General features: G+C 35.4%; 1 protein-coding gene across 2 annotated transcripts in view; it reads right to left on the bottom strand.

Annotated features, from left to right (window-relative positions):
* LOC128253520 (hemicentin-1) overlaps positions 1–26,823 on the bottom strand; it is a 92,464-nt gene extending 65,641 nt beyond the window's left edge. For both annotated transcript variants that reach the window (XM_052981976.1, XM_052981977.1), the window contains exons 1-2: positions 26,644–26,823; positions 25,487–25,823 (exon numbers count right to left, since the gene is read on the bottom strand). In XM_052981976.1, coding sequence (XP_052837936.1) covers positions 25,487–25,580 — 94 coding nt within the window. In that variant the 5' untranslated portion in view covers positions 25,581–25,823; positions 26,644–26,823. The remainder of the gene's footprint in view (positions 1–25,486; positions 25,824–26,643) is intronic.
* Between the last annotated feature and the right edge of the window lie 1,082 nt (positions 26,824–27,905).

Genomic DNA, 27,905 nt, shown 5'->3' with positions numbered 1-27,905 from the left:
ATAGGAGAACAACATCGTTGTTTAATTACATAAAAATACCCCAAGTGCTTAGTGGTTTTAGAGTAAGACGGCACGAGGGCAAACGAAAGGGACGGCAATACAGCAGGTCTGTGTGTGATTTTGCTTAGCTGACATTGAACAGGAAGCTCGGATTTCAAAACCCCAGATGCAGGCAGAAAGCAGCAGAAAAAATGTAATGGGAGACTACATGAAAAATTAGGAGGTGTGGCAACTAGGGTAGAATGAGGGCCAAAGAAAACGGCGGGAAACGAGACCAGGGCTTATAATAACATTTACTTGTGACAGACAAGCAAGCAACAGGATGAAAAAAGTGCAAAAGAAATATGAATATGCACCATAATGCAGTGAGAACACAAAACAGAAAATCCCAAGCCACAAAAGAAATTTTCGATGCAAATAAGGCACTTGGAGAAAACTTAAAGTAGTTAACTTACTGTTAGTTTACTGTTTGTATTCAATAATTTATTTAATGGCTTGCCCACAATTTTTCATAACTTTTTGAAACTTTTTTGTTTAGAAGTTGTTATATATTTTTAAGTAAGAAGCCGGAGACTTGGAGAAAAATTAAAGTTAAGTTGTTAAAAAACAATTATTTGTATTTAAATTCTTTTTTTTAAATTTTAAACAACCTCAGGTTTTTTTTTTAATTATTCAAATTTTTTTTTCACTTTTTCTCTCTCTGTATAGAGAACAAAAAGATTACCAGTCACCTAAGACCATAGAATGTTCGATGCGAACCCCAGGGAAAACTCAACAAAAAGAATAGGGAACCGACTCAAGTATATAAAAAAAAAAGAAAAAGAGAAGCATCTGCGCACATATTCTTTTGGACTGCGGTGTCTGTTTGGCGATGACAAAAGTTGATAAACTGGAACAAAGAAATCAACAGAAGGAGGGAGTCCACAGAGAAAACTGCTAACTGCAACAGCAAGTGCAAATTGTTGATAACGATGACGATCCTATCCCTCCTAGTCGCAATAAATATTTATATGCAACTCTAGACCACAAATCATTTCAGATTTTCACCCTATCCCCTCTCGCCTGGCAATTAAAAAACAATTTCCGGCAGATAGAGGAAAGAACAAAACAAACCCAATCAAGAAAGAGGAGCCGAAATCAAATTAAAATCAAAATTAAATTTCGAAAAAAGGGCAGCGGCAGCACACGTTTTCGAGAAACACGACAGAGAGATTTTGGGAAAGGTGGGATGGGAAATGTTTGGGATGGGATGGATGGCCTAGCTAAATTTTGGAGAGCCTAAAACGAAATGAGGAATCCCAAACAGAAGCGGCAATAAAGAACAACAATAACTACAAAAAGGGGCAGATGTTTTTTTTCTTCAGGCAGCTGAGAAGAAAAAAGAGAGAGGAAGGGCAGTGGAAATTGTTTGAACAGGTTTTTGGATATGTTGAATTAATTAAAGTAAATTGGGCATAGGTTGTAAAGGTTCCAAAATAAACGGAAAACTTAAAACCCATCAAGAGCAACTATATAATTGGTCAACTAAGTAGATTTAAATACCCTGGAATTTATAAGTCAACAAGAGTATTATTCCATATTATTATTAATTAATTAATTAATTAAATTAGTCAACAAAATATACATAACATTAAATGAGATTATCAATTGTTAAATTTTTAATATCATTTCGAAGTTTAAAATACCAATTAAACTTACATTACATCCTTCACATTTCTTATAACCCTTTTAAAGTCTTTAAGATATACTTTTCTTTCCAGTTTCTTGGTTTCCTTGTCTTCTATGGTTATTTATCATATTTTTTTCCTCAGATACCGATACTCGGAAGTCGCGAAAGCCCCAATAACAATGCAGCACGCAAATATTTGGCAGCACCCAGCTAAGTTTTTAAAAACACAAACAAATAATGATGCTGACGATGAAGATGATTAAAAGAGTTCCTGGAAGGGTGTATCCTATACTGCCCGTTTTTTTCTTGTTTAAGCCCTTCTTCATCGGTTTCATACCCTTCGCCACCCCTTCTTCACCACCTATCCCCTCCTTCATTACCCCTTGTCTTCCCCTACTTCACCACTTATGAGCCCCATCCTAAAACTGAAGCGAAAAATTCCACAGGCAGATGTTTTTGCCAGAGCAGCATATATAAAAAAAAACTTAATTACACTTAAGATTGGCACTTTAAAGCTGAGATTGAAGGCCGAAACGGGAACAAAAAGGAGATATATAAAAGTGGGTACGTACCACACTTTAAATAACTTTAAGGGAAGCAGCTGCTCCTTTTTATGTTAAATTACGAAATAACAAAAAAAAAAAAAAAACAGGTAAGAAAGCTGCAACGAAAAATGCAACTGCCTCAGATGTTGCTGCTGAGTTTTTTAGTATTGCTGCTGGGCTGCAATGTTGTAGTGTTGCTGCTGCTGTGCTGCATCATCAACGAATCTTAATAAACGCCGGCGACAAGCAGCAGCAGCAGCAGCAACAGCAGCAACAACAATTTATGTTTGTCTCCTTCGCTGGCATTTTTTTTAACAATTTGTTGGTTTGTATTCGTTTTTTTCTTTGGCTTGAACGTTTTTTAGGTCAACGAAATGCCAACAGATGAGGAAGAAGCAGCAGCAGCAGCAGAAGCAGCAGCTGGAGAAGAGGAAGATCACGATGCGAGCAAACATAAATAAAAAAAGAGAGTTTGGGGTTCAAGAAGCAGAGGCAGCTGGAAACAGGTAGGTAAAAGAGGAAGACCTAACAAAAAGTCATGTCATGAAGCATGTTTGTGGTACACAGAGAAAAATTATATGTACCAAAAATAATTGTAAAATAATTGTGAAAAAATTAATATGACAACCGATTATTAAATTACAAATTATTTTAAATATATATTTATGCAAGCTTTGACATATGTATAAACTTATATCAGTTCCATATTTCAAAGGAAAATGGAATTATCATAAAAACTTTTTTCTTAGTGTGTTGCTGTTGTTGTATCTGTTGTTGAACCCATTGTTGTTGTTTTTATTGCTCCTTTTTGTCTTTTGGTCGTCTATAAATCTCTTGGAGAATACTATAGAACTGAAAGCCAAGAGGTAAAGGAACGACCAAAAAGCGAGAAAAAGAGAAGAGCATGATAGGAAGCGATAAAGTCATTTGCATAGTTCAACAACAACAGCAACGAAAATATAGAAGCTGAAGAAGAACCAGCATCTCTCCACACCTACAACAAATAAAGAAAAATAATCAAAAAAAAAACAAAAAAAAATAACTAAAAGAAGGCCGAAAGAGCACGATAACCTTTCGAAAATCAAATTAGAAGTTAAAAAAATACAGAGGAACCGGGCAACACAAAAGCCAGCAACAATCAAATTTAATCAAAAATTGGGATAGTTGAAATTGGAGAAAAATAAAAAAACAAATAAACTTAAAAGGGTAAATACAAACTTTCTAAAGGAAGGAATACCGACTGGGGTAAAAAAGTTTTACTAACTATTTTAGATTTATTCTTAAATAAAAAGGAATTTATGGATTTCATGATTTATATAAAAGTCTCCATAAAGTTAAATTTAAATCTTAAGTGTAATGCTTGACATTTTTCCACATGTTGCCCAAATGCTTGCTACTTTTAACTTGGCCATTCAATTGAAAATTCATCCATCGATTAATCCATCATAATCATCTTCTATAATTTTGCCCCCAGGCTCCTGCATCCCACTCCACTTTTAATAGCCCGTTTCTAATTTGTTTCTTATGGGTATGTGTGTGCGGTTTTATTTGGTCGCTCGGTGCCTGATATTCCGTATGCCACCATCAAAAACCATCAGAGAAGATGTCTGAAAGCCGTCACAACTCATGGCAACCCATTGCCTCACTCAGCGTTATTATTTCTCCACTTTTTGTATTTTTTTCTTTATTTTTTTTACTATGTCTTTTTTATGACGTTTCATCTTACACACACGAAAAAATAACCGGAAAAATGCATGAGAAGTAGTCGTATGTGTGTGGCTTAAACTCAAAGATGATATTTTATATTTTAATGGTACTTCAATACGAGGGGTAGTATAAAATTTGAAAGAGGTTTAAAGTCATTGAACAGCTGTTTAGTTGCAAGATTTTATAAAAACATGTATATGTATTGTTTGGAAAAATATTAAGTTCAACAACTTTTTAGTATATGTTTAAAATACCTTCTTGTGTCATCTTGTTTTGATTTTCTTATGTCATATTTTCTGTTGTTATATTGTGTTGAAGTTTTTATTGTCTAGGGCATTAAAATCTTCGTCGTGTTTGATATTTCTGTTATAGACACAAAGCTTGCCTTTTGTTTTGTTTGGGGGACGGGTTTTCAGCGATTATGAAACCGCCAGATAATAAGCCAATGTCTCAAATTTGATATTTACGGCTCACATCTCATATATGCAAACCAAAGAGCAGGTGTAACCGAAATCATCATTAACAAAAGAAGTCGAACGAGGCAACCAAAAAGAGAAAAATGGAAAAAGAAAAAGAAAAAGGAAAAAAAAGAGCTCATAGACGCTTAAAGTTAATTAGTCATTTTATGGCTCCACGAGATATTTTTGGTCATCGACTGACTCTAATGGGAATTTTATAGAATTATGTAAATTCAGGCAATTCCGATTCTGACCTGCTGCTGATAGGCATTTGATGGGTCACACAGAGACAAAAGGCCAAAAAAGAATATCCAAGAATTCCCAGTGCGAGGCTAATGCTAATTGCGCCTTAAAGTCCCCCGAAAGAAATGAAAATATAAATATATAATTTATGGGAGAATTTATTTTGAAGCGGCGACTTGCCCGGGGAATTAGTGACAAATTAGAAAATGATGTGGCTGTGTCCTCCGTTGTCTCGTGTCCATCAGTTTCCCACAAGGAAAACAAAAAAAAAAACAAGGAAAAGCCAAGGCAAAGCGAAGGGGATACTTGAGTGAGAGGCAGACACTTTGTTATGGCACCCAACAAATCCTTGGGCTACCTGGAATTTTCCCCCACGATTTTCCCCAGCTTTTCCCCATCTTGTTCTTCAGTTTTGAGGCCCCAGGCTTCATCTTGCTGCTTATCCTTGGCTCAACATCCTTGTCGCTCCATTTGCGCTTAGATTTTCTCGCTTTCACTACGCTTGCTTTTCAGTTTTTCTTCCCGGTAATTGGGGGGGAAAAGGGTACTATTTTATCCATAGACACTTTTTGAAGAGATGGTAGAAAAGGTATACGCTCAAGAAGCCATGCTAATGAATTTAATTTAAGATTTTTATACGTAAAACAAACCATTTACATTTTAAAGTAACCTTTTACTATTTAAAATAAAAATCAACAACGTTATATAAAATAAATACAAATTTGTGGTTAAATTTGGTTAATTCATATTCTTTAGTTTTTTAACCTTTTCTGCTTTATTTTTACCTTCTAATTTTCTAACAGAGTGTTACTATTAAAAACCAAATTCAACAATATGATAAGATTATTGCTGTTTTTTGTAACGACATATTATAGCCCTTAATTTTCTTTTTTAATAAGTGTTAAAATATTAAGTTAATAATATTTTGCTATTTATATTCGGTTTATTCATCATCTTCGTATATCTTTCCGAACTTTGCTGCTTTATTTTTGCCTTCTTCTAGCTTTGCATTTGGCTGCTCTAAATACTTCCTGAATGGTCTGAATGGCAAACAATCTCTCTGCACCTGTGATTTCGCAGCAGGAGAGTTTTCTACTATCTACTCACGCTTTTCCTTTTCTCCACCTGCCTTTGCTCTAATTTTGCTTTTCCTTTGGATGAGATGGATGGAGGCACCGCAGGCAGTTTCCACGCGTGGCGTCCGTTTTCCTCTCTGGTTGTTGTTGTGTTTGTTGCACCATTTTCTCGTGTGGCATCCTGGCAAATCCTGCGGATCCTTTGCATTTAATAATTAAAATATCCTGGGCCAACACCAAAATGATTTAAAGTGTCATCCCTAAACGGCTGGGGCCAGAAAGGGTTTCCTTTCGCAGGATGTCTTGGTCCTTGGTCCGTTTTTCTCGCCCGGATTTTCCTTCGCTTTCCCACCGCTTAGTTTGTTGCCATTTTTAACGCCTTTTTAATTATTTTTCACTTTGGCAAATGGAAATGGTGACAGAGAGTGTTGGGGGCAAAAGTGTCCAGGGAAAATAGTGGAAAATGAGTAGGGTAGAGGTAGAGTTTGCTTACAGGGGTTTTTCTCCGCATTTTCCCTGTGTCCAGCAGCGCTTTTGTAGCTTTTGCCGCCTTTCAACTGTCATCAGTTGCTGTTTTTCAGCAACAAAAGTGGCGAACTTAACTTTAGTTAATTTTGGCTAAGTGCCACGCCTGTTTTTCACGCGTTCGAGTTGACAAACCCCCCGCTTTTCCGCCCATTTACCCCACCATCTCCCATCTCTTCAGCATGCGCTATCCTGAGGTGTTTTTTAATATTTGAATGCACTCGTGTCGACTCTCCCTATCTCATTCTCTCCTGCACACACACGCAGATGGGTTTCCTCTTCCAGATTTTCCACGCCCACCACCTCCCCCAATTCAACATCCCATTTTCCTCTTATTATGCACGACGTGAAAAGCGTGAAAAAGTTTTTTTCTTTTCTTTGGCAGACGAACACTTCGAACGCCCACCTGAACGAATTTTCCGACTTGACATGATTTTTCCAGCACCCGCGCCATCATCTTAAAGAGCTCTAATAAGTTCTAGCAATTTTTAACACACTTTTTTTTTGATTTAATCAAAAGTTAAATAATACTCAAAAGGGTTTTTTTCGTTTCACAACAAACGTGACTCATTAAGAGCGTCTTTAAAGCCAACTGTTTAAACAGAAAGTTTCTTTCTGGTCATTTCGCAATTTTGTGACTCACAATAAGCGGAAATGTCGGCTCGTTTGGTTTTATAATTATAAACTATAATATTATTATGTGTGCCATCTAAAGTTGGTCAAAATAGGCGGCTGACTAAGCCACCAAATATTTTTTTGTTTCATTTTTATTATTTTTCGGTAGCTTCCGTAAGATTGTAAGTAGTTTCTTGGGTGGAGTCAAGAGAAACGCTTGACTAAGCCAAAGAATATGGATGATTAAAAATAAAGTTTTTTGGGCTTACTTGAGTAGTAACAAAAAGGTGTGACATTTTCAATTGTAAAAATAAATGTAATTTATCAAAAAATCATCTTCTAAAACTATATAGATATGTTGATGTTTTTAAAAAACCAACAAGTCAGACACTTAAGATACTATACATTTATTCACAAAATAAATCAAAATTAAAGCAGCTGCTATTGCAAGTTTGATTATTTTGATCGCCACTTTATTTCCACTTTATTTAATGTTGTTTTCTTACAATCTGTGCTTATTGCATTCAGTTCTTTATGGTTGCAATTTGATAAACTGAGCTCAAAACTCAATTTTTGCTGGTTGCAAACAGAAATCGTATCTCTTGATTTTTATTTTTTTTTATTTTTTTTTTCTTGGATTTTTGAGGTTTTTTATTTATAAAATTGTGTGTCGTGATCGTTGTAATTGTGTTTGTGTGCCAAACTGCTGGCAGTTACTCACACGCCGAAAGAGACGGGTAGATGGGGAATAAAAGAGATGGCGTCACACAAAATGCACTTGGCCCCAAGATTAGAAAAGTAGGAAAAACTTTAGCAGCTTAGAAGGAAAATTCTACTCAGCATTGTTGCATTGTTTGTGAGGTAGAAGAGATAGGAAAATATTTAGAAAGAGAGACAAATATCCAGATAGAGAGGAAAAGACCAAATGACATTTGTACACAATAAGAGGAAACATCGTGTGAAAGAGAAAAAAACACACAGTCAAAAGATTTCTATCAACTTTTGGCTCGACTTCTTTATTTCCACAGTCTTTTGGGTTCACCTCTTTTTTTTTAGTGCGTGTGGGAAAACAACATTTTAAAAGCATTTTCTTATCTTAAACCAACAATGCAGGTGAAGTGAAATCTTTTGACAAATGCACTGCAGCAAAAAATGCAACTAAAAAGGTGATAAGAAAAATGATAAGACACGATATTTAAGTAATGACTTTTAAATGTCAAGACTTGTAAATTTGAATGTTTAGATTTTTTTAAAAATACATTCCTTTAAAAATGTAACCGTATAAACATTTTTTTGAACAAATTGTAAACTATCAAGGATATGTTGCAAAAATAATAAACGACCAAAACAAAGTCCATTAAAAAAAATGGAAGGTAAAAGAAAACGTGATGCACTTTTTATTGCGCGTCACCCTCTTTTTCCACTCAATTTTCGGATGGCCAAAGCATGCATGTCACATTTGTTGTGTTTGCTTGGGAAAGTGCGGGAAAAGGGGGCGTGGTAGGCAAAATTGGCAGTCACCGAAAACACGACATCCAAAAAAAACTAAATGTGCAGCAGCAGAAAGAAAATTTTACGCGACACGCATTCCGAAAAATGCAAAAATGGGGCCGACAAATAAAAGTGAAAGGGCTAAAAAGTGGGTGGTGAAGCGGAGTGGGCGTGGTTCTTGTGAAAATTCGTATGAAATTGTGGTTTTGTATGTGGTTGGCGGGGGCCCTCTCATCAGCTAGCTCCTCCAACAAAACCACCCACTTTGCTTCGAGAGAGCATCGAATTTTGGCAGCCATTTTGAAGGGACATCCTTTTGGCCCACTTAACACCCACGCACCACCACCCCCTCCTTTTATCACCCACCACCCTAAAATCTACATGTGTCCTGTCCATTCACAGCGACGATTTTTCCCATAATTATTATGATGATGCTTGGCTTTTGGCAAACATGCAACGAAAGGCGCAAAAAGGGGCGTTAGAAAGGGGGGTTGAGGGACTGCAATGGGCGTGGCACAGCAAGGACATCGCGAAATGCCAGCCATGGCACCGGATGGCCGACAGATGAGCCATTTTATTGCCTGTACATTTGCGGTTAGTTGGTCGCCCAAAAGGGAAAACACACATGGGCGGGGATGGGCGAATTTTCCAATAGAGGGTGGGGGGGTCAATTGTTTATGCGCGAATTTGGTGCGTGTTGCAAAACAGAAGAGAAAACATGGGGGTGGTAATGGGGCATTGAGCAGAGTGCATTGCCATTTTGTGATTTGCAGAGCAGTTTCTGGGGGCTAAACTTCTGATTGAAATTCGAATGGAAAATTAAATTAGATTTCTAAGGACTTTTTTGGGTAGACAAAATCGTTGAAACGTATTGTCAAAATAGGTTCATATCACTTAAAAAATAAATTTGTTTACCCACATCAAGTATGTTTCATTAAATTTAACTACGTAAACAAACAATAAAAATCGCTGGAGTCTTAAAGACAGCAAAGTTACAATATAAGGAATTATTTATATTATATAAAATGTATATTTTACTTGGTCATAACAATATGCCTAACGAAAAAATACAACCAACTGAAAAGGCGTTTAAATTTATTTTAATTAACATAATACGTACAGTTAGTTTGGTTATTTTCTTTGTATTATTTTGTTTATAAACTAATTTTCTTTTTTTAACCATTAATTAATTAGCTAAAAGAATTTTCCCAGCTTGGCACATTTGCAAATATTCTACGAAACAGAGAAAAGCAGAAAAAATCATTGCTTATTTTCCGAATGCAGCAGCAGGGGGGAAAACGCACTGGATGCATCTGTTTGTGATTTGAAAGACGTCAAAGGGGGAAATTCAGGGGGATAGTGGTGGTGGGGTTGCAAAAAGGAAAAACCCAGAGAGAAGATCGTGTAAACTTCCAGAAACGAACGATAGCTGCGCTAATTATTGCGCATCATTGATTCGAGGGCAGGGATGAGGAGGGTTAAAAGGGGTCGCAAAGGGGGGTCCAGACTCATATCAATGATGGCCACTGTACTGAGATGAAACCGATACCAAACTTCAGCTCTATCTCTTTTACAGCTCTCCTTTTGCAGCGTTTCGAATTTCGAAATTTGAACTCGAAGATAGCTTGTTTTCAAGGGAGAAGTAGAGCAAAAGGGGGGTTTTTTGTCATGAATGAAATGAGCTTTACGCATGTGACGAAGATGAGGAGATTGATGTCTGGTTGCCTTCGTTTATAAAGCAGGCGAGCGAGAAAAAAAGAAACTAATTTTTTTGCTACGCCATAATCTGATTTACTCCTCTTTTCCTCTTTTGGTTACACTTGATTAGGATTTATTTATGTTTTTCTGTCTCTTTTTTTTCTGCCAATTACAATTACATTTGGAGCAGCTGCTGAAAGCTACTTAGCTAAGAGAAAAAGAGACAACTTTTACTTTTTCGCTTTTGTGAGAAATATTTTTAGTTGTTTAGTTATTTCTGTGCTCCTATTCAGTTATTTTAGTTGGCACTTTCTTTTTTTTGTTTGTGAAAATAATTCATAAATCTTGAAAAAGTATTGTTAATTAAACAAAATGAAATGGAAAAACTTACAACGAAAAAGTCTTTTTTGCTTTTTATGTTCATTTCACATCATTCAGTGAACTTACCTAAAAAGAGATAGAAAATAATAAATAATTAGTTAATGCATGTGAGAAATACGATTATTTAATCCTTAATTAGTTGCGAATAAAAAGTATATTTATATAAATAAGGAAAGTGAAGGGTGACAAAATGAAGCTTGAAAAAAGGTCATTAAAAATGTATATTATTATATAAAATACGAAACAATATTAAGTAAAACAAGAAGGAAAGCAAACTTCGGCAAGCCGAAGTTCATATACCCTTGCAGCTATTGCATTAATTAAATACTTTTGAAAACATTTAAATTATGATTTACTTGAGTATGTGCTAAAAAAAAACAATGAAACTATGATGATTTGCAGCTCAATTATTAGATAGTTATTTTATATATTTTTATTATTTCTATGGGAGCTATATGCTATAGACGTCCGATTTTGATAAAATTTATACCATAATTCTGAAATAATTAAACATTGCTATATGTCGAAGAACTAAACAAAAAATTAAAAAACAGAAAAGTTATAATTTTTTTTCATTTATTTTTCCGATTGTTCCTATTGGAGCTATATGCTATAGTCGTCCGATTTTGATGAAATTAAAACCGTTATTCTGAAATATTAAACCATTACTATATCTCGAAGAACTAAACAAAAAATTAAAAATCAGCAAAGTTATAATTTTTTTTCATTTATTTTTCCGATTGTTCCTATGGGAGCTATATGCTATAGTCGTCCGATTTTGATGAAATTTAAACCGTAAATCGGAAATATTTTACCATTACTATATGTCGAAGAACTAAACAAAAAATTAAAAAACAGCAAAGTTATAATTTTTTTTCATTTATTTTTCCGATTGTTCCTATGGGAGCTATATGCTATAGTCGTCCGATCCGGCTCGTTCCGACTTATATACTACCTGCAATAGAAAGACAACTTTTGGGAAAGTTTCATGCAGATAGCTTTAAAACTGAGAGACTAGTTTGCATATAAACGGACGGACAGACGGACAGACGGACAGACGGACAGACGGACAGACGGACAGACGGACATGGCTAGATCGACTCTCCTAGTGATGCTGATCAAGAATATATATACTTTATAGGGTCGGAAACGTCTCCTTCACTGCGTTGCAAACTTCTGACTGAAATTATAATACCCTCTGCAAGGGTATAAACATCTGAAAACATTTTGTTAAGTTTGACCTTTTGAATATATAAGCATACGTGGCATTTGTATGCTAGTATTTATTGCCAATTTATCCTATACATCATCATTGAATTTCTGATTTATTTCCCTTACTTCGTATTAAGTTTATTCGAAATGCCAAGACTGAATGAATAATTATGATGTCAGCGCAATTATCTCTCTAGAAATAATCGATGTTTCTGCATTAATTATAATCACACACGTTTAGACCAGATATGTATGTGTATCTTAGACTAAAGCTTAATCTTGAGTATGGAACCCACATCAATTATGGGAACTGTCTTTCAGGCCCCGTAAATTTTCGAACGTAAAACACCGAAAAACAATTTACCAGCAATTTTAGCTCGATCTACGGGCGGAACTTTATAAATAGCCAGGAAAACAATGCAACAGGAAGGCATGGGGGTGTGGATGCATTTTCCCTTCGCTCTGCGGTACATTCCTCAATCAATTTAGTTGGTTTCCTCTGGCGTCTTCCCCCCGCTTTTCTTATTTACATTGCATTAATTAAACATGCCCTGCCACCTACTCAGAGAGATGCCCCGCCCTTTTCTTCCGCCCCCACCCAACTCATCAACTTGGTGTAGATTTTTCAATTCCCTTTGTAAACACTGGACAAATTTTTAAAAATTTTAAAATTTGTTACTTATGAAGAATTAAATAATATTATAATTGAATATCATTTGAATATCAAAATATGCACTAACTGTTTTACTTTTCTATGATTATATAACGTAAATATAAATTTAAAATAATTTATATTACTTAAAATTCAAGTTTGGTTTTAAGAAAAATGTATAAAATGAAATGTTTCGATTTTTTTTTGAAGTGCACCAGTAGCATCTGCGGCAATCTCCGGTTTATATTTAAATGTCTGTGTAGCAGAGACGCACGTGGAGCACTTCTTGCCTCTCCCTCGCACCCACTATTCCCCTCTCCCTTTCGCCATTCGTCTCTGTCAAGTGGCAGTGCATCTCCCCTTTCTTTTCCCCCCTTGCATCACAGCCCCTCTCTCTTTCGCACCGCCTGTGCCACATTGCAGTTTGTCATTGTAGCAATTTCAATGTTGCGCTTGTCAATTTTGCTGTTTCTCATTCATGCTTCTTCTCCCTTTCTCTCTTTCTCTCTCTCACCCTCGCATGTGAATCCCCCTGCTAATATAACCACCCACCAGCCACCGCCCACAGATGGTTTTTCCAGTTATTTTGCCACAGCAGCAGAAAAGCCACTTAAAGTAAGCGGCAGCAACACAAGTTGCATGTTGCTAGTTGCAAGTTGGTGCTGGTTGACTTTTTTCTGGATTTTCTACTTTTGCATTTGAAAAAAAAACGTCTTCTTAAAAAAGACTTAAAAAGGTACTACCAAAATTAGAATACCCTTTATTTTATGACTTGGGCTACCAAAAAAATTTAATAAATAAATATTACACAATAAATTTCACAACATGGCAACACATTTTATTGCCGAAATCCGCATTTTTTAAAGTACACAAAAATAGCAAAGTTGACAATTTAGATAAGATCTGGCCGAGTCTTTAAATAATTCTTCATTGCCGCACTGCCATTTGTTAATGCTCAACTTCCCCCTCATTTTTTTTTCGTGACTGCACACAGACAATTTAATTTCAATGTCGCCGCAATTTAAAAAGAAATGCAACGAGGGGAAGAAAGTGGTGGGGGGATGGGGGAAAGGGACAGCGGCTCTCTTTGTCTTTGTCGCAGCGAGTGAGGGAAATAAATAGTTTTGTTTTGACACTCTTAAGGCGGAGATGTCAGCGGCGCATCTCCATCTCCGGCTCCTTTCTCCGCACTCAATTCTCTGATCTTCTCTGTCCAGTTTCCCAGCTGGAGCCCACAGAATTTCCACCCTCATCCCAACCCCCCAAATTTTCCCCTCGCTGTTTGTGCGCCTGCATTTGACAAGTGGATTTAGCATGGGTGGCACTCAAACAGCAGAGACTGACACACAATTCCATTGGAAATTATAAGCGAATTTTTTAATACCCTTTAAAGTCTAAGATTGCATTAAATCATAAATCTGTTTTGTAAGTTTTTATGATTTTTATGATTTAAGATTTATTATCAGAAATAAGACATTTACGAATGTCACAAATTTATAGCGATATTTTAGATATCGAATTACGATTTTAAAGATTATACAAAAACACCCTGTTTATATATTTATATCATCAGGTAAAAGACATTTACGAAAGCAAACAAAACATAACGACGTTTTAGTTTTAAGGATTTGTTACTTAAAATTCCTTTTTTTCTAATATACCCCTGAAAAAGTGTACTAAAATCAAGAGGTAGAGAACTAAGCTTACTAAACTGTTGGCCAACTGTTTTAGGCAGCTGCTGGAAGGCTTTTTGCCACTTTGTGTTTAGTTTTCTTTTTCCCACTTCTCGTTTTTTTGTTGCTTTTTTGCGGTTTATAGGCGTTTTGATTGGATATGTTTCCCCATTTGTGTTTGTGTGGGCGTGGCTGGCGCAACAAGTTGACAATTTTGCTGAATTCTGTTTCCTTATTATTGTTTGTTTTTCTGTTTTCCCAATTCTTGCGCTTATTTTTTCGTTTGCTAATGAGTTTTTAAGTGTCACAGGGCGGAAAAGAGAGTCTTCCAGTCTTCCAGTCTTCAGTCTTCTCGTTCTTCTCAATCTTCCCGCAATGCTTCGGTGATAAACATAAACTGACTAAGCAAAACCAGCAACAACTACCGTTTTCCCACTGATTCTGAGCCACTTCTTACAACACTTCTTGTATGTTCTTTTATTTTATTTATTTCTCTGCTTGTGACATTCTTTTTACAGTTATAAATTAAGCGCAAGTCACGTACAGTGTTCGTTACCTTTGAAGATTACAGTGTGTGTGTTGCTGCTAAAGCAAGAATACTGTTAAGACTGTACTTGCCTTTTTAAGTGGGGCAACATGTGGCCAATGAATTGGTACTTTATTGGTTAAATTATTTGCAGAGTTTATAAAGAAATCATTAAAATTGAAATAAACTTAAATTTTCAAGTTGCCAAGTCAGCTTAGTAAGTTTAGGGACCAAGCCAAAGTGACAAGATTTTATAACTATACTCAAAAGTGATTAAAGAAACAATAAAAATACTAAACATGTTCGATTTCTTTCGTTTCTTATTGTTATTTTATCCTAAATTATACTCAAAATCTTGATCATATCATATCAACTTTTGTGCTCGTTTATTAATCATTTACAATATTTTCTCCAGGTGCTGCCCTTAATTTTCACACCTTTTCCCGCTTTTCTGCTTGGACAGCTGCACTTCTATACAGGTTCTCCCCCTTCGTGCTTGTGTGCTGTAATAAACCCCATTTACACCGACAATTTTATGCTTTTGTTTATTGTTTGCTTTCTCTCCCAGAGTTCGGGTTCATTTGAAATTTGTAACGAACTAAGACAGGCTGAAATAGCTGAAATGTGGGCCACATGTATAATTAGAAGGTGAGGCACGTCAACGCAATTGCTTGGAGAGCTAAATTGTTTAAGCATTTATACATTCCGCTAATCAACAATAGTAAAGAATACCAAATATCGCAGTTTATTTATTATTTCACTGGCCAAGAGTGTAAAGTTTTTGCGCTTTTTATGTCCCTCTTGTCGCTGGGGGCATAAAAATCTACCAACAATGAATTAATTAGCATTCTACTGCAATATTTTTTTACGCATTGCTGTAAAAAGGACAAATGAAAAAATAATAAAACCTCCAAATTGTTTCCAGTTTTTTGTTTGTGGCTGAGAACTTGCAAATTTACGAGGAAGACGGCTTTATGGCTGTTGAATTCTTACAAAATTTAATTAAGAACTAAATATTTTAAGCAAATTATTTAAGCATTATGAAACAATTCATTAGTTTTGTTAGTTAAAGTTAAAAAAAAATCCAATTGCCATTTAAATTTTTCATTTTATGAATACTTTCACCATTTTTATTGGATGTGCATTGAATGTTCATTAATTATTCACACAAATTTTAAAGCTTTTGCCAATTATTTTGTGGATACAAAGTGCGGATAATTTTTGGCTTTGCCAGTTTAAATTTGCGCAAAAAAATAAAGATTCAAACACCGTAAAGGAAATTTGTATGAATAATTTCGAAATATTTTCATTTAGCCATTTTCAGCTGGCATAATTAAATTATTCTCTGTGCTCGCAAAAAACGGACGCACTTTCAATATACTTTTAGTTCTAATTAAACAAACAAGATAAACACACATTGAACGCAAATAAAAGGCAAAATATCACTGTAACATGTTTAATTTATAAATAATTTGCCAACAAACAAGGTAAAACTTTTATCTTGGCAAATAAATAAATTAATTTGCTTATGTCTGGCATTAAAAAGGCTAAAGTGTCTGTTGCAAAGTCAATTCATTGAAATTTATCTGGTCTATTAAATATTTATGTAAACATTGACAAACACAACAAAGTGGGCTGAATGGGTGAGTTGAAGGACATTCACAGACTCTGACAAACACATCAAATTCTGCAAAATTAATTAAAATGCATTTCATTTATGAAAGTTAACAGAAGATGTGCCCTAGGGGCAAAGTCGACAAGTTTAATACCGTAGAAATATTTCAAAATGGGTTTACATGGTAACAACAATAATATACAAATAATATTAATTTTATAATATGATTTTAAGATATTTAATAGTTTTGGTACAGCTAAATACAAGGATTTTATAACTTTTAAGTTAAATACCCTTTTACAATCATTATACCATTAAGGTGCTTATACAAGTAGATAGTGAAGCCACACCACCTTTCACAAATGACAAATTAATTGAAATTAATTCATATTTAATAAGCTTTTGCGGCCAGAAAAAAGTGTTATGCTTAAAGGTAGATTTAATTTTTTAATTTAGTGGATATTTTCGCGCCATCTTTTTTGATATTTTTTGAGCGCTTGTGTAATCAATTTTCAATTATGTGCAAAATTAATGACAAACGTTTTGGTGGCATGTTTCTCCCTCCTGTTTAAGCCACCACCATTGGCAGCCGGCAAAGGCAACCCTCTTGCCATTTAACCCTCTGCTATCGTAAACTGACTTTTGATTGATTTTGTGGCACTATTTAAGCGTATTTTGCCTGGAATGTCTTTGGGGCACGCAACAGCGATTTCGCCTCACTCTCTTCGTCCTTGAAGTGTTAAGGATTATGCTGGTTAGCAGGCACATTTAACCCCCCTTCCGCTTTTCCATTCCAAAAAGCGGACAAAGACAAATGTCTCGGGTAGAGGGAAATCAAAGGACAAACACACAGACAGGAAAGTGCCGAAGGGCGGGAAAATGAAAAGGGGCCAACATGTATCGATGACTGCCAGAGTAGGGTGCTTAAATGGGTGGTTTAAGGGTATTTTCCCCCCACACACACATTTCCCTAATGGCAATTGACATAATTACGCAAAGTAGTTCCTCTCCATTTCTGAGACTTTGACTACCCCAAGGTAGGCAAAAGTTTTTCAACTTAGATTAGACCTGCCGCACAACACCTACTCTCGTTTCCCTGCAATTTCACCTGCCTTTACCTTCTTTTCCTACCTTTCCCCTCTCAAAAATGGAAATTAGGCTTTAAAATTGCCCTGGAGGCGTCTTTAAAATTTATTGCTGCCTTTGGAGAAACTGAAATTCCCTATCCCAAACCATTACGAAATTTATTCAGACTGCTAGAACATTTTGCAGGGTTTTGGGTTGCCATACACTTGGAAAACCAAGGCCATATTATTATGCACATTAAAAAAAGACAGGCAAATATATTCAAATATATATATATATATATTTTTTTTTAGCTTTTTATAAAATTTGTATTTAATAGCAATTTTTTTTATTTTGAGTGTTTTTCTTTCAGCCTTGAGGTAAGTGTAATGAAAATTACTTAAACGAAACAAGAGGGCATGGAAATACAACCTAGAACATCTAAGCCGAGTTATGCCCGCGTTCGAGCCTGAAGGGAAAAATGTTTGCCAGCCCGAAAAGCAAAAGAAAGTCAGCCAAGAACAGAGGTTATAGTAAAGAACAAGAAGCGAAACTGTTTGACTTCACTTTTTGTTTGTTTGTCCTTGAATTTAGCTTTCTATAGCCGCAAAGCCAACTCCCCCTTAGCTTATTATTACAAGCACATTTTCATTGCCAGACAAAGAAAGAGGGCATTTTTTGGGGAGGGAAAAACCAAGTCAAATTGGCGCCGAAAAATGTTTCGCATACAATCTCACTGGAAATTGATTTTTTTCGCCCTCTTCAGCGTTGTCAATTTAATTCATGGCGTTTTATTTGCTTTCTTTATAGTATTTGTAATTTTTCTGGTATTCATTTTTTTTAAGAACCTCACACTCAAGCAAAGTAAGGAAATAAAAATAAAGAGGGGTGTTTGGCCATCATTTGTCAAAGTCTTTTCCACTTTTGGCAGGTGATTAGCGAAGAGAAATAAATACTTAAAGCTTATTCCTTCAGTTGAGGTAGTTGAGAAATATTTTGCAAATTAAATTTAAAGGACTCAAAAAAAAAGTATGATAAATATATAAAGATCAAAATTTAAATAAAATAAAATGTTAATAAATATGCACAAATCCATTTAAGAACATTCTTTACTATTTTTGAAATTTCAAAATAAGCATAGATAATTTACGCATTAGTGATGAATTTAGTAAATGAGGTAAATAAATTCCCTTTGATTTATGTGCTTGTCTATTTGCCATCTAAGCTTGCCTTTTATTTTCCTTTTCTATTATAAACATCAATTAATATTTTATCCGGCTCATAATTTACATTAATCATTTTGATCTTTAAACCCAGCTTAACAACAATTATTAAACGCATTCATAATTCATTTTTAATTTATGGGAGCAACTTTTCTCCACCCAAAATGCTCATCTTCTTACTGTTCTTCCGCATCTTGTGGATTAATTTAACCCTCGACTTGAACTCTCCCCTCCCGGCGATTAAGACAACTTTAAAGTTTTTAATTAAAAGCACATTGCTCTTTATTTCCATTTATAATTCAAAAATTATCAAGTGAAAAGTGCGGCGGTAGGCTGGGTTTTTATACCATTCATAGACTTTTATTGCCATTTCATGCGCTTCAATGAAACTCAATAAAAATACACATTTTTCCCCCAACGAAACCGAAAGCCCATAGAAAAAGTTTAATAATAAAAAAAAAAGGTTTAAATAAATAGAGGCTTGGGATGAACGATTCAGAGAGTGCAATGAGTGTTATACAATAAATGCAAGCGACAAACAATGGATAGAAAAAATATTGGCAAAATGATTAAAAATGGAAATAAGCAAATGCAATTTTTTACACTTTACCCGCAGGTTTTTTCCTCCATTCCCGTTTTTTATTTGCCGCTTTCCGTTTGTGTTTTCTGTTTGATTCCGTAGTGAAATCAATTTTGTGCAATGCGTAAAAAAATAAAAATATTCCGAGTCCAAAGTGAAATTAATAAAACACGTTTGGGGGTTGCCTGATCGATTCGTAAGGGTTGCAATTTATATCCCGATTTTTTTTTTTTAATTTCCAGTTTAAGAATTTATTATTTGTTCAAATATTTTCATCGTATCTTAATTTCTGTCGGGCAAATGAGCATTACGAGGGGTGTTTTTTATATTTTTTTGTATTTCGATGACAGTCGGCAGGCGGATTGCAAATGAGTTTTTTACACTTGAGACGAAATTAAAACTTCAACTGTGGCCAAAGACAAAAACCCTTAAAACACAGCCACCCTTAGGATAAATCCTACCCCTCTTCGCCTCGATTGAACAAATGAAATGGAATGTTTGATTAGAAAAATGTTTTGCATAGCGTAAAATTTTATATTCCTTTTCTCGTTCGTAATGGGCGTGTCAAACGGGGGGCGGGTGGCGGGGGGTTTTAACCCCCGTGTGACGACTTAAACGTTGAAAACGAAATGCGTTTTACAAAAAAAAAGGTTTTCACAGTTCATTTTGTGTAATTTCTACAATGTTGCTTTGCATTTCTCTCAGACAGAAACAGAAAAGCGACACCCCCTTAGCCCCCTAATCCACCTTAACCCCCTGCTGCCACCCCTTCTCCTTTCACACAGATGCGCAACCCTAAAAAGGGGAATTGATATGCTTGAGAAACACGGCGAAAGTAACAAAAGCATAGGATTGGATTGGATTGTACCAAAGGGGGATTGCATTTTACTTTTTTATATTTTTTAGGTGGTAGAGTGGGTTAAGGGATGCACTGATTTCGGTGTCTTCAATTTTCCAGCAAGGGCTGGGCCGCAGGCAGCCACTGAACCACCGAACCACTGGGAAAACTTTACACATTTCCACCGCCGCCGTTGTTGTTCTTTTCCCTGCTCAACTGCCATTCGAACAAATTCGGGTGCTAAACGATCATTATGAGGTTTTAACCAGTCTGGGGGTTGCAGAGGGTTAAGGATTGTGCCTTTAGGATTTGACTGCGAAATTGAAACGTTCGGATGAGGTCTAATTAATCTATTTATTTAGGCGGATGAATTGTGCATTTGAAAAGGAGTTTGGAATATTATATCTCATTTAACAATGAAAATAGAGCTATAATTGAACATTTTTATAAATTATAAATGAAGAGAATTATAATTGAACTATAAAAACTGATAGCTTCTAAAAAATTACAAAATTTTCTACATTTTAGTAATATACATTCGTTTTTTAGAGTGCTGAAATATAATCCCACTAATTTCTTAAGTTCCTTACAACTCCAAAAGAAAAAAAAGGTCTTAAATAAACCCTCTTCAATTCAGACTCATCTCTGTTGATCTAGACTTGACCAACTTGTGCATAGAAACTCCCACCAAACCTTCTTCAACCTGAACCCTAATCTCTCCTTAACACCCTAAAGCCCCATGTCCAGTTAACCCGCTAACTCCAATCAACGAAAAAAACCAGTGGCGAAAAACAGTCAGCCATAAATTTATCAGCGAAACATGAAACGTGCGAGTGGAGTGGAAAAAAAGATACTCAAATGCAGATACAGATACGTTTGTTCAGTCTGAGATACTCGGATAGCGATACCCAAAACAGATACAGATACGGATCCAGATAAAGATACATGCAAAAGCAATCAGTGTATTGACCACAACGATTTTTGACATGTTACGCATACAAATTAGAGCAGTCTGCCCCTTCATGTTTTCCTCTTTGGCTCATTTGAAAGCGAAAAAGCAAAAAAGCAATCCCCAATAAAGAAGCCAACAAAAGGCAAAAAAGGAGAACCGAAAGCAGAAATCGACAAACAGAAGCCAAAGAAAAGTTGAAGCAGTTAAAGAAAGAATTATATATATAAATAAAAACAGCATGGGCAAAAAAAAGACCCGAATGGAAAAAAAGTGCTGAAAAGGGGGAGCATAAGTAACGCAAAACACGAAAAAAATAAACATACAAAAGAACCCACTACTTGGACGATCAAAAAAAGTGTCTTAAAGACAGTAGCACAGAATAATGAATAAAATGTACTAAACTGATATAATAATAATAATTTAGTGTGTTCTATTTATTTATTAAAAAGCAAAAAGTTAGTTTAAATATTACATTTTTGTGACATTTTATTTTATTAGTTATTCAAAAACAAATACTAAGCTTCTAAAAGAAGCTTATATAAATGTACAGCAACCAAAATTCATTTCAAACCGCAGATTTATTTTATTCAAAACAATTAACGTTTAATGTTCGGTGGATAATAGAAGAGCATTAAAAACCTGGCTTGAAGGCAATAAAACATGCAAAAAGCTTCTCTTCAATCAAGAAATTCGAAAAGAAATCCAGCAGAGCTTGGCAAAAACTATTGGCATCATCAAGTACCCACAACACAATCCATGCTAATGATCCAAAATGTCTTCAAGACAAATTCCAAATGTCCAACCCAAATTCCAGTAGCCGACGCAATTAGCCAAAGGTGAAAAAGGTGGAGGGGATTTTCAGGTGAGGTTCGCCCAGCAATTCAGGCGTGACAATCGCCGACGAGTTGGTCAAGAAATGCCATCACGTCAAGCGCGAACCCCTGCCGTTTTTTCCAGCTACTTCAATCGCGCACAAAGCATTTGGAATGCAAAAAAATAATAGAAAATACAAAATAATATGCTAGTCAATTAATATTCACAAGCTGTTGAGTCAGAAGCTTCTAGCCAGTCTTAGCAAGCCTGCAGTAGATGAAATGCAAATGCAGTGTTAATCAACAATTATTGATATTCAAAAGCGATTTTCGTTCAACGACTCATGCATAAATTTATAAAAATTAATTTTTCACATACACTGCGAGTCGTCAAAGCAAAGAAATTAATTGGCTTCTGTTCTGGGGTGTGACAAAAAACTATAAAAACCATTGACATACCACCGATAAAAACGGCAAGCAAAAGAAAAAGAGTGAGACCCAACAAAACTATAGAAAAATATTTTATTTTCTGCAAATGTTGGCGAAAATTTTTCTGTAACTAAATCCAATGACGAGGTCGTTTGGCAGCTAAACAAAAAAGAGCGCTAGCTTCGTCATCAGTCAGCAAATGTTATTGAATTTTTATTATTTTTATTTGTTATTTTACTGTGTTTCGACTCGCGCGCGTTAGCCGTTTGAGCCACATCATTTAAATGTTGAGGAATTCTGGCTGCATTTCGACCGTGTATGTGGAAGTTGTTTAAACAGCTGCGAGTTTAAATCCGCCACCCACCTCAAAGTACAAAAAAAGAGTGCATAAACATGACTACAAATATACGAGAACCGAGAGATATAAATTCTCCGCATGCGAGTTATAAATTCCATATGCCAAAGCATCAAAACAAAAATGCGTACTGCATTTTTGTTAGTTTTACTCTACAAAAATAAAACTTTGAGGGATTTCGCAGGGCTGCAGTTGATTAAAGGGGTTAGATAGATATTTCAGGGAACATATACGAAGTTTTAGGAACTCTTTAAAGTCACTCAACCGAGTGATGAACTTACATATATAAAAATCTTTAGTTGGGTGCTCTTCTTATTTTATGATACAAGGCCTTTATATTATTTCTTGATTCTGTTTCTTTTTCTACAATTTGTTTCAAAAACTCTACACATTTTGTCTCAATTTAAATAGCCTTTTGAAAATTACCCTTTTTGAAAAACATTGTAGCAGCTTTTGAAGAATATTCCCAATAATTGCTGACATTGCTTGACATTTTTCAACTTTAGTCTTCCCTTTCTTTTGTTTATTTTACCTCACACATTTTGCTCATCAATATTTCCACAAAAGACACTGAAATTCCAGCCACCCAAACTAATTTATTGTATACAAAATCCCCTTTGAATCCAAAGCCTCTGGCCATCTCTTTTCCAGTTTTCCGTGCAATCCAACTTTGATTTTGCAAATGCAAATTGTGAATATATAAATTTTGCTCTGCAGGAAAAGCGCTTCTCATTTCCACTGCATCTGTTGCAAACCTCCGTCTCTTTCTGCTCCACTTTACCTGTCTCTTTTTTTGTCGACAACCCCTTTTCCCCCTTTTTTTTGAGGCAACACACTTCCGCACACGTCGCTGAATTTTGCACGTAAAAAGTGTTTGAAACAAACAAAATATTTGTTTAATTTATTTTAATTTCAAAGTTGCAGCAGTTGCAGATATTTTTGGGCAGCGCAGAAAAGGAGAAAAAGCGTGTGTGTGGCAAAGGATACAGCACAGTGAAAAATAAAACAACGACAATAACAACTCCGGAAAAGTGAGAAAACTAAGCCACAATCATAATTCATGCGCTAAAAACACCAACAGTACAGTAAAGCGGGAAAATGGACGGGGAACAAGAAGTTTTAGGAGCCAGGCACTTGGAAAAGCCAGGAAATGAAATGAATGTGGAAAAACTCAAAGGCAAAACGGCATGGAACAAAGAGAAAAACGAAAAGGGCGACAGTTAGCAGGTAGACAAACGAAAATAAAAACCAAAGGCAAAGGAAATAAACATGAAAAACCCCTGAAAACGCACACAAATTGTTGCAAACAACCGTTCGAGCACTTCTTAAGCAATATCCTGCCTTTCTCCCTAAGCATTTGATTGCACACACATACACTGAATTTTCCAAGGAAAACTCAGCCAAATTGAAAGGCACTTCAAGGATCAACAGGAAAAATGTTGAGAAATTCAAGGACTCGGGGGGGAAAAACAAAAATGCTGCCCAAAAATAAAGAATTGAAATTGGGTAGGGGAAAATGGCGGTTTGAAAAACGCGGTTTGATAAAGATATATATAATATATTATTTAAATAGCTGAGGGTTTTTTGAAGAGTGGTAATATGCTTAATTTGGATATCAAAATCACAAATAGAAATTAATATTTTGCCTTGTTTCGCATTACCCCCCAATTTTGCATCCTAAGCCGCAAAAGTTCATCAGTTTTATCATTTCTCGTTGCTAATCTTTAAATGTCTTTTTAATGCCACTGCCAACAGTTAACCCCTGACCCCCGTAAGTATTCCCTCTCGGCCACTGTCATCAAATCTAATAATGCCCCCGAGTTGAGCAATTCCCCAGAAGCTTGAGGCCAAAAAACCTCCACAGAGAGTTCATTGATTTCTGATTCTGGCGACTTTTTTGAGTCGGGCGAACTTAACTTTTACGAGTAGTTCCTATAAAAGCGTAAAAAGAACGCGTGTCAAAGGCCCAATTAAGATGTCAAATCAACACGTTTTATTTATTAAATGATTACGCACACACACAGAACACAAACAGAAAATGCGGGAAGCGCCATAAAGTTAATGGCGCAATATATCTTTCAAGGGGGTGGGGTGGAAAACTCAGAGGAACTACCCCCAACTAATCACAGACAAATTAATAAAGGTTGCTTCCCTTTTTTTTTTTAGTTCCCTTGACCGATTTAGCCGATTGAGTGGATATAATTCACATTTAAATTTAGCCCCAGCCCCTGAATTTTTCTCCACTGGGGTTCTTTAAGTATTAAAAAGCATTTTGTAAGCAAAGTATTATATGTGAGAGGGGAAAAACTTTGTTGAAGCGTGCCAAACTAAAGTTTCCTTATATCCAACGATGTCTCCCCGCTTTCCACCTTTCATTTGTGCCACTTTTCTTGGGGACAGTGAACACAACACAAAGGTTTATCTTCCTTTATAGATATTCTAGTTATGAGAGTTACAGTGCAAAAATCTCAACAAAATTTGATATTTATAATTGGTGCTTCATTGTGATAAATATATAAATATATATGTTAATATTTTAGTAATAAAAACTTTAATCCCTAGTTCAATTTATGGAATAGTGACTGTACTTTAAGTTCTGATTCAATATCGGGGGCTCTTGCTAACAGTAAATGCTGCCCATTGACAGGAGCCAAAGTAAGTGAAACAAAGAAGAGGGTGTGGAAAATCGGGCGGAAAATTGGGGAGGCTTGAGTACCAGATAAAAAACTTTATGCTGACGTTAAGCTGCAACAACAAAGATCAACAAAAAACTAAAGTGACGTCGCAAGGTGACAACAGCAAAGTGCTGGGGAAAATGGGTGGAAAAGCGGGGAGCTGTCATAAGCAGGAAAAGTCAAAGGAGGAAGCGAAAGTTTTAATTGATTTGTGATATGCGTGTGCCAAAAATAAAGGAGAAACAAGGGATAGGGTACATAGATTATTAGACCTAAATGTCCATAAAAGACTACAAATTGTGTTTGCTATTTGACAATTTAAATAAAAAATCAAATAAATATTTCCATAAAATTTGTATCTTTATGAATATGTGATGAAATGCTTATAACATTTGTTTTTTTTATTCGAAACTAAAAATAGAATTTCGGGATAACATTATAAAAACTACAAGCAAAACAAAGTAAACTTACCGATAAGAAAAAAGTGCCAAATATTTAGCGCCGCTTTCCTCGCACTCCCGCTACCGACTATCGCCGTCCCTTTCATGGCCGTCTTTCGCCTCATATTGTTTATATCTTAAAGTTTTATATGTGTTTATGCTTGATTTTCTTTTTATTTTTTTGGTTATCCGTTGTTTTGAAGCAAAACAATAGGTTTCTTCCTCTTCTAGCTTCTTCTAGCTTCTGCAGTTGTTGTTGTTGCAACGCTCCATTGCGTTGGTAAATGTTTTTTATTTATAATAATATAATATTTATTATTTATTGCACATGAGATTTTTAACGGGTATCCAAAAACGAAGAAGAATAACTGAAAAAGGTTAAGAATGTTGTAGATGATTAGAATTTTTTTTTAGATCTAGCACAGATTTTGTTTTCTTTAGTAAAGTGTTTGGTTTTTTCACTGTTACTTATGGTTCGGCAAATAAAAAAAGGTTTTTGTTTTATTTGGCACTTTATTTTGGGTTTGTAAAGATTTATGTCAATATCAAGCCTTCGAAACTTGATAATATTAATTTGTTTCTTTAACTTTTAATTACAACTTCTTGTTGATTTCTTTCAACTCCTTTTTGCCACTTGTTTATCTTTATCTTTGCTTCACCTTTTCCACCTCTCCTTTTTCACAGCTGTAATTGCATTTGTACTTCACACTATTTCGTAGTTGTTGTTTTACTTTAGAGTTGCAACACGGACTTTATTGTTGCTGTTGTATTTTTGAGCAGGTAAGAAAATCACTTAAAAGGTTTCCAAGAAACCTACACGAACACACATTAACACTAACACACGCAGAGATGGAAGTAAACCTGTTTTCCAGGTAAATAGGTAGAGGTGTGCAAGTGCGAGCTGGACAGAGCGATCGCAAAAGATCGAGGAAAGATCGAGGATGGAAGAGGAGAGGAAGAGCGAGTGAGAGAGAGATGACGCAGATGCTGCGTTTTTTTTTCTTATTTATTCCAGCTTCTCCGTATTTTAATCAAGTTTTAACTGTTATTTGTTTAAGATAACTTTTTATTTGTAGTTTATATTCTTGAACATATTTGTTTTTGTTTCTTTCTTGATTGATTTGCTTTGTTTTATGTGCAAATTTAAGCCACACTCACTTTGCACATTAAAATTTGTTTAATTTTTACCTTAAACTTAGTATTTTCGGTTTGCTTTGTGCCAGTATTTCGTAGTTGTTGTTGTTGTTGCTCGCACACACACGAAAATCGGCGGAAAACGCGGAAAATCGGTGAAAAACGCAGCGACGACGCGCACTCACTTTTTAACGTCCGTTTTCGTCGAGGTTTTTTTCAAACTCAACGGGAAGAGAAACGAAATTTCAAGCCTCAAACCACGCGGTTCGACGTGGATGTTCGATTCAAACAGACAACGGAAAGAGAAACGAAGTTTCAAGCCACAAGCCACGCGGTTCGACGTGGATGTTCGATTCAAACACTCAACGGAAAGAGAAACGCGGCTCGACGTGGATGTTCGACTCGAACATGCTTCTGAGCAACAAAAGCGGTTAACAGCGATGTTAGCCTGGGCTGTAACCGCAGTCAATCGGTTAACAGTGGCTTTGTATGGAGCTAGCATGTGCGAGCAAACCAATTTATCGGTTAACAGAGGTTCGAACCGATTTAAGGTTCGAATGCCGTTTCACTAGAAATAGTCTTTTCTTTCAAGGAACTCTCTTAGAAACATCTCTTTAGTCGCGTAAAAATCAAAAAAACTCTTTATGAGCAAAGAACATAAAACAATTAATAACGTTCCATAAATCATAAATTTTAATTTCATGCTTAAAATCTTTTTTTATTTTTTATTTTTATAATAACTTTTCAGCAAAGTAAATTTTTTCGAAAATTAAGAAAGGGGTTACATCATAAAAATTGCAAAAAATCGACCCGAAATTTCAAAACAAAATTTAAATGCAGAATTTTAGAGCACTAAGCCACAAGAATTTTAAGACATTCCACTTCGAGCTCGGATTCTTAAAAAAAAAGTTACAGATTTAGAACTGCAGGTTTTTGGTGATTTTTTGGAATGATATATTTTGGAAATTAATTTCTTAAAAATAACTCAATATTTCAAAACAAAATTTAAATGCAGATTCTTAGAGGCCTAAACTACTATACTTTAAAGATATACCCCTTTGAAATCGGATTCCGGAATGAAAAGTTATGGATTTAGAACTGCAGGTTTCTGGTCACTTTTCTGCAAAGTCGATTTTTTCGGAAATTAAGAAAGGGGTTACATCGTAAAAACTGCAAAAAATCGACCCGAAATTGCAAACTAAGTTTTAAACGCAGATTTGTAGATCACAAAGCCACAAGTCTTTAAAGACATACCACTTCGAGATCGGATGCTTGAAAGAAAAGTTATAGAGTTAAGAGTGTAGGTTTTGGTCACA

This window comes from Drosophila gunungcola, assembly GCF_025200985.1.
Source record: "Drosophila gunungcola strain Sukarami chromosome 2L unlocalized genomic scaffold, Dgunungcola_SK_2 000037F, whole genome shotgun sequence".
Taxonomy (NCBI): Eukaryota; Metazoa; Arthropoda; class Insecta; order Diptera; family Drosophilidae; genus Drosophila; species Drosophila gunungcola.
This window is presented reverse-complemented; position numbering and strand designations above follow the sequence as displayed.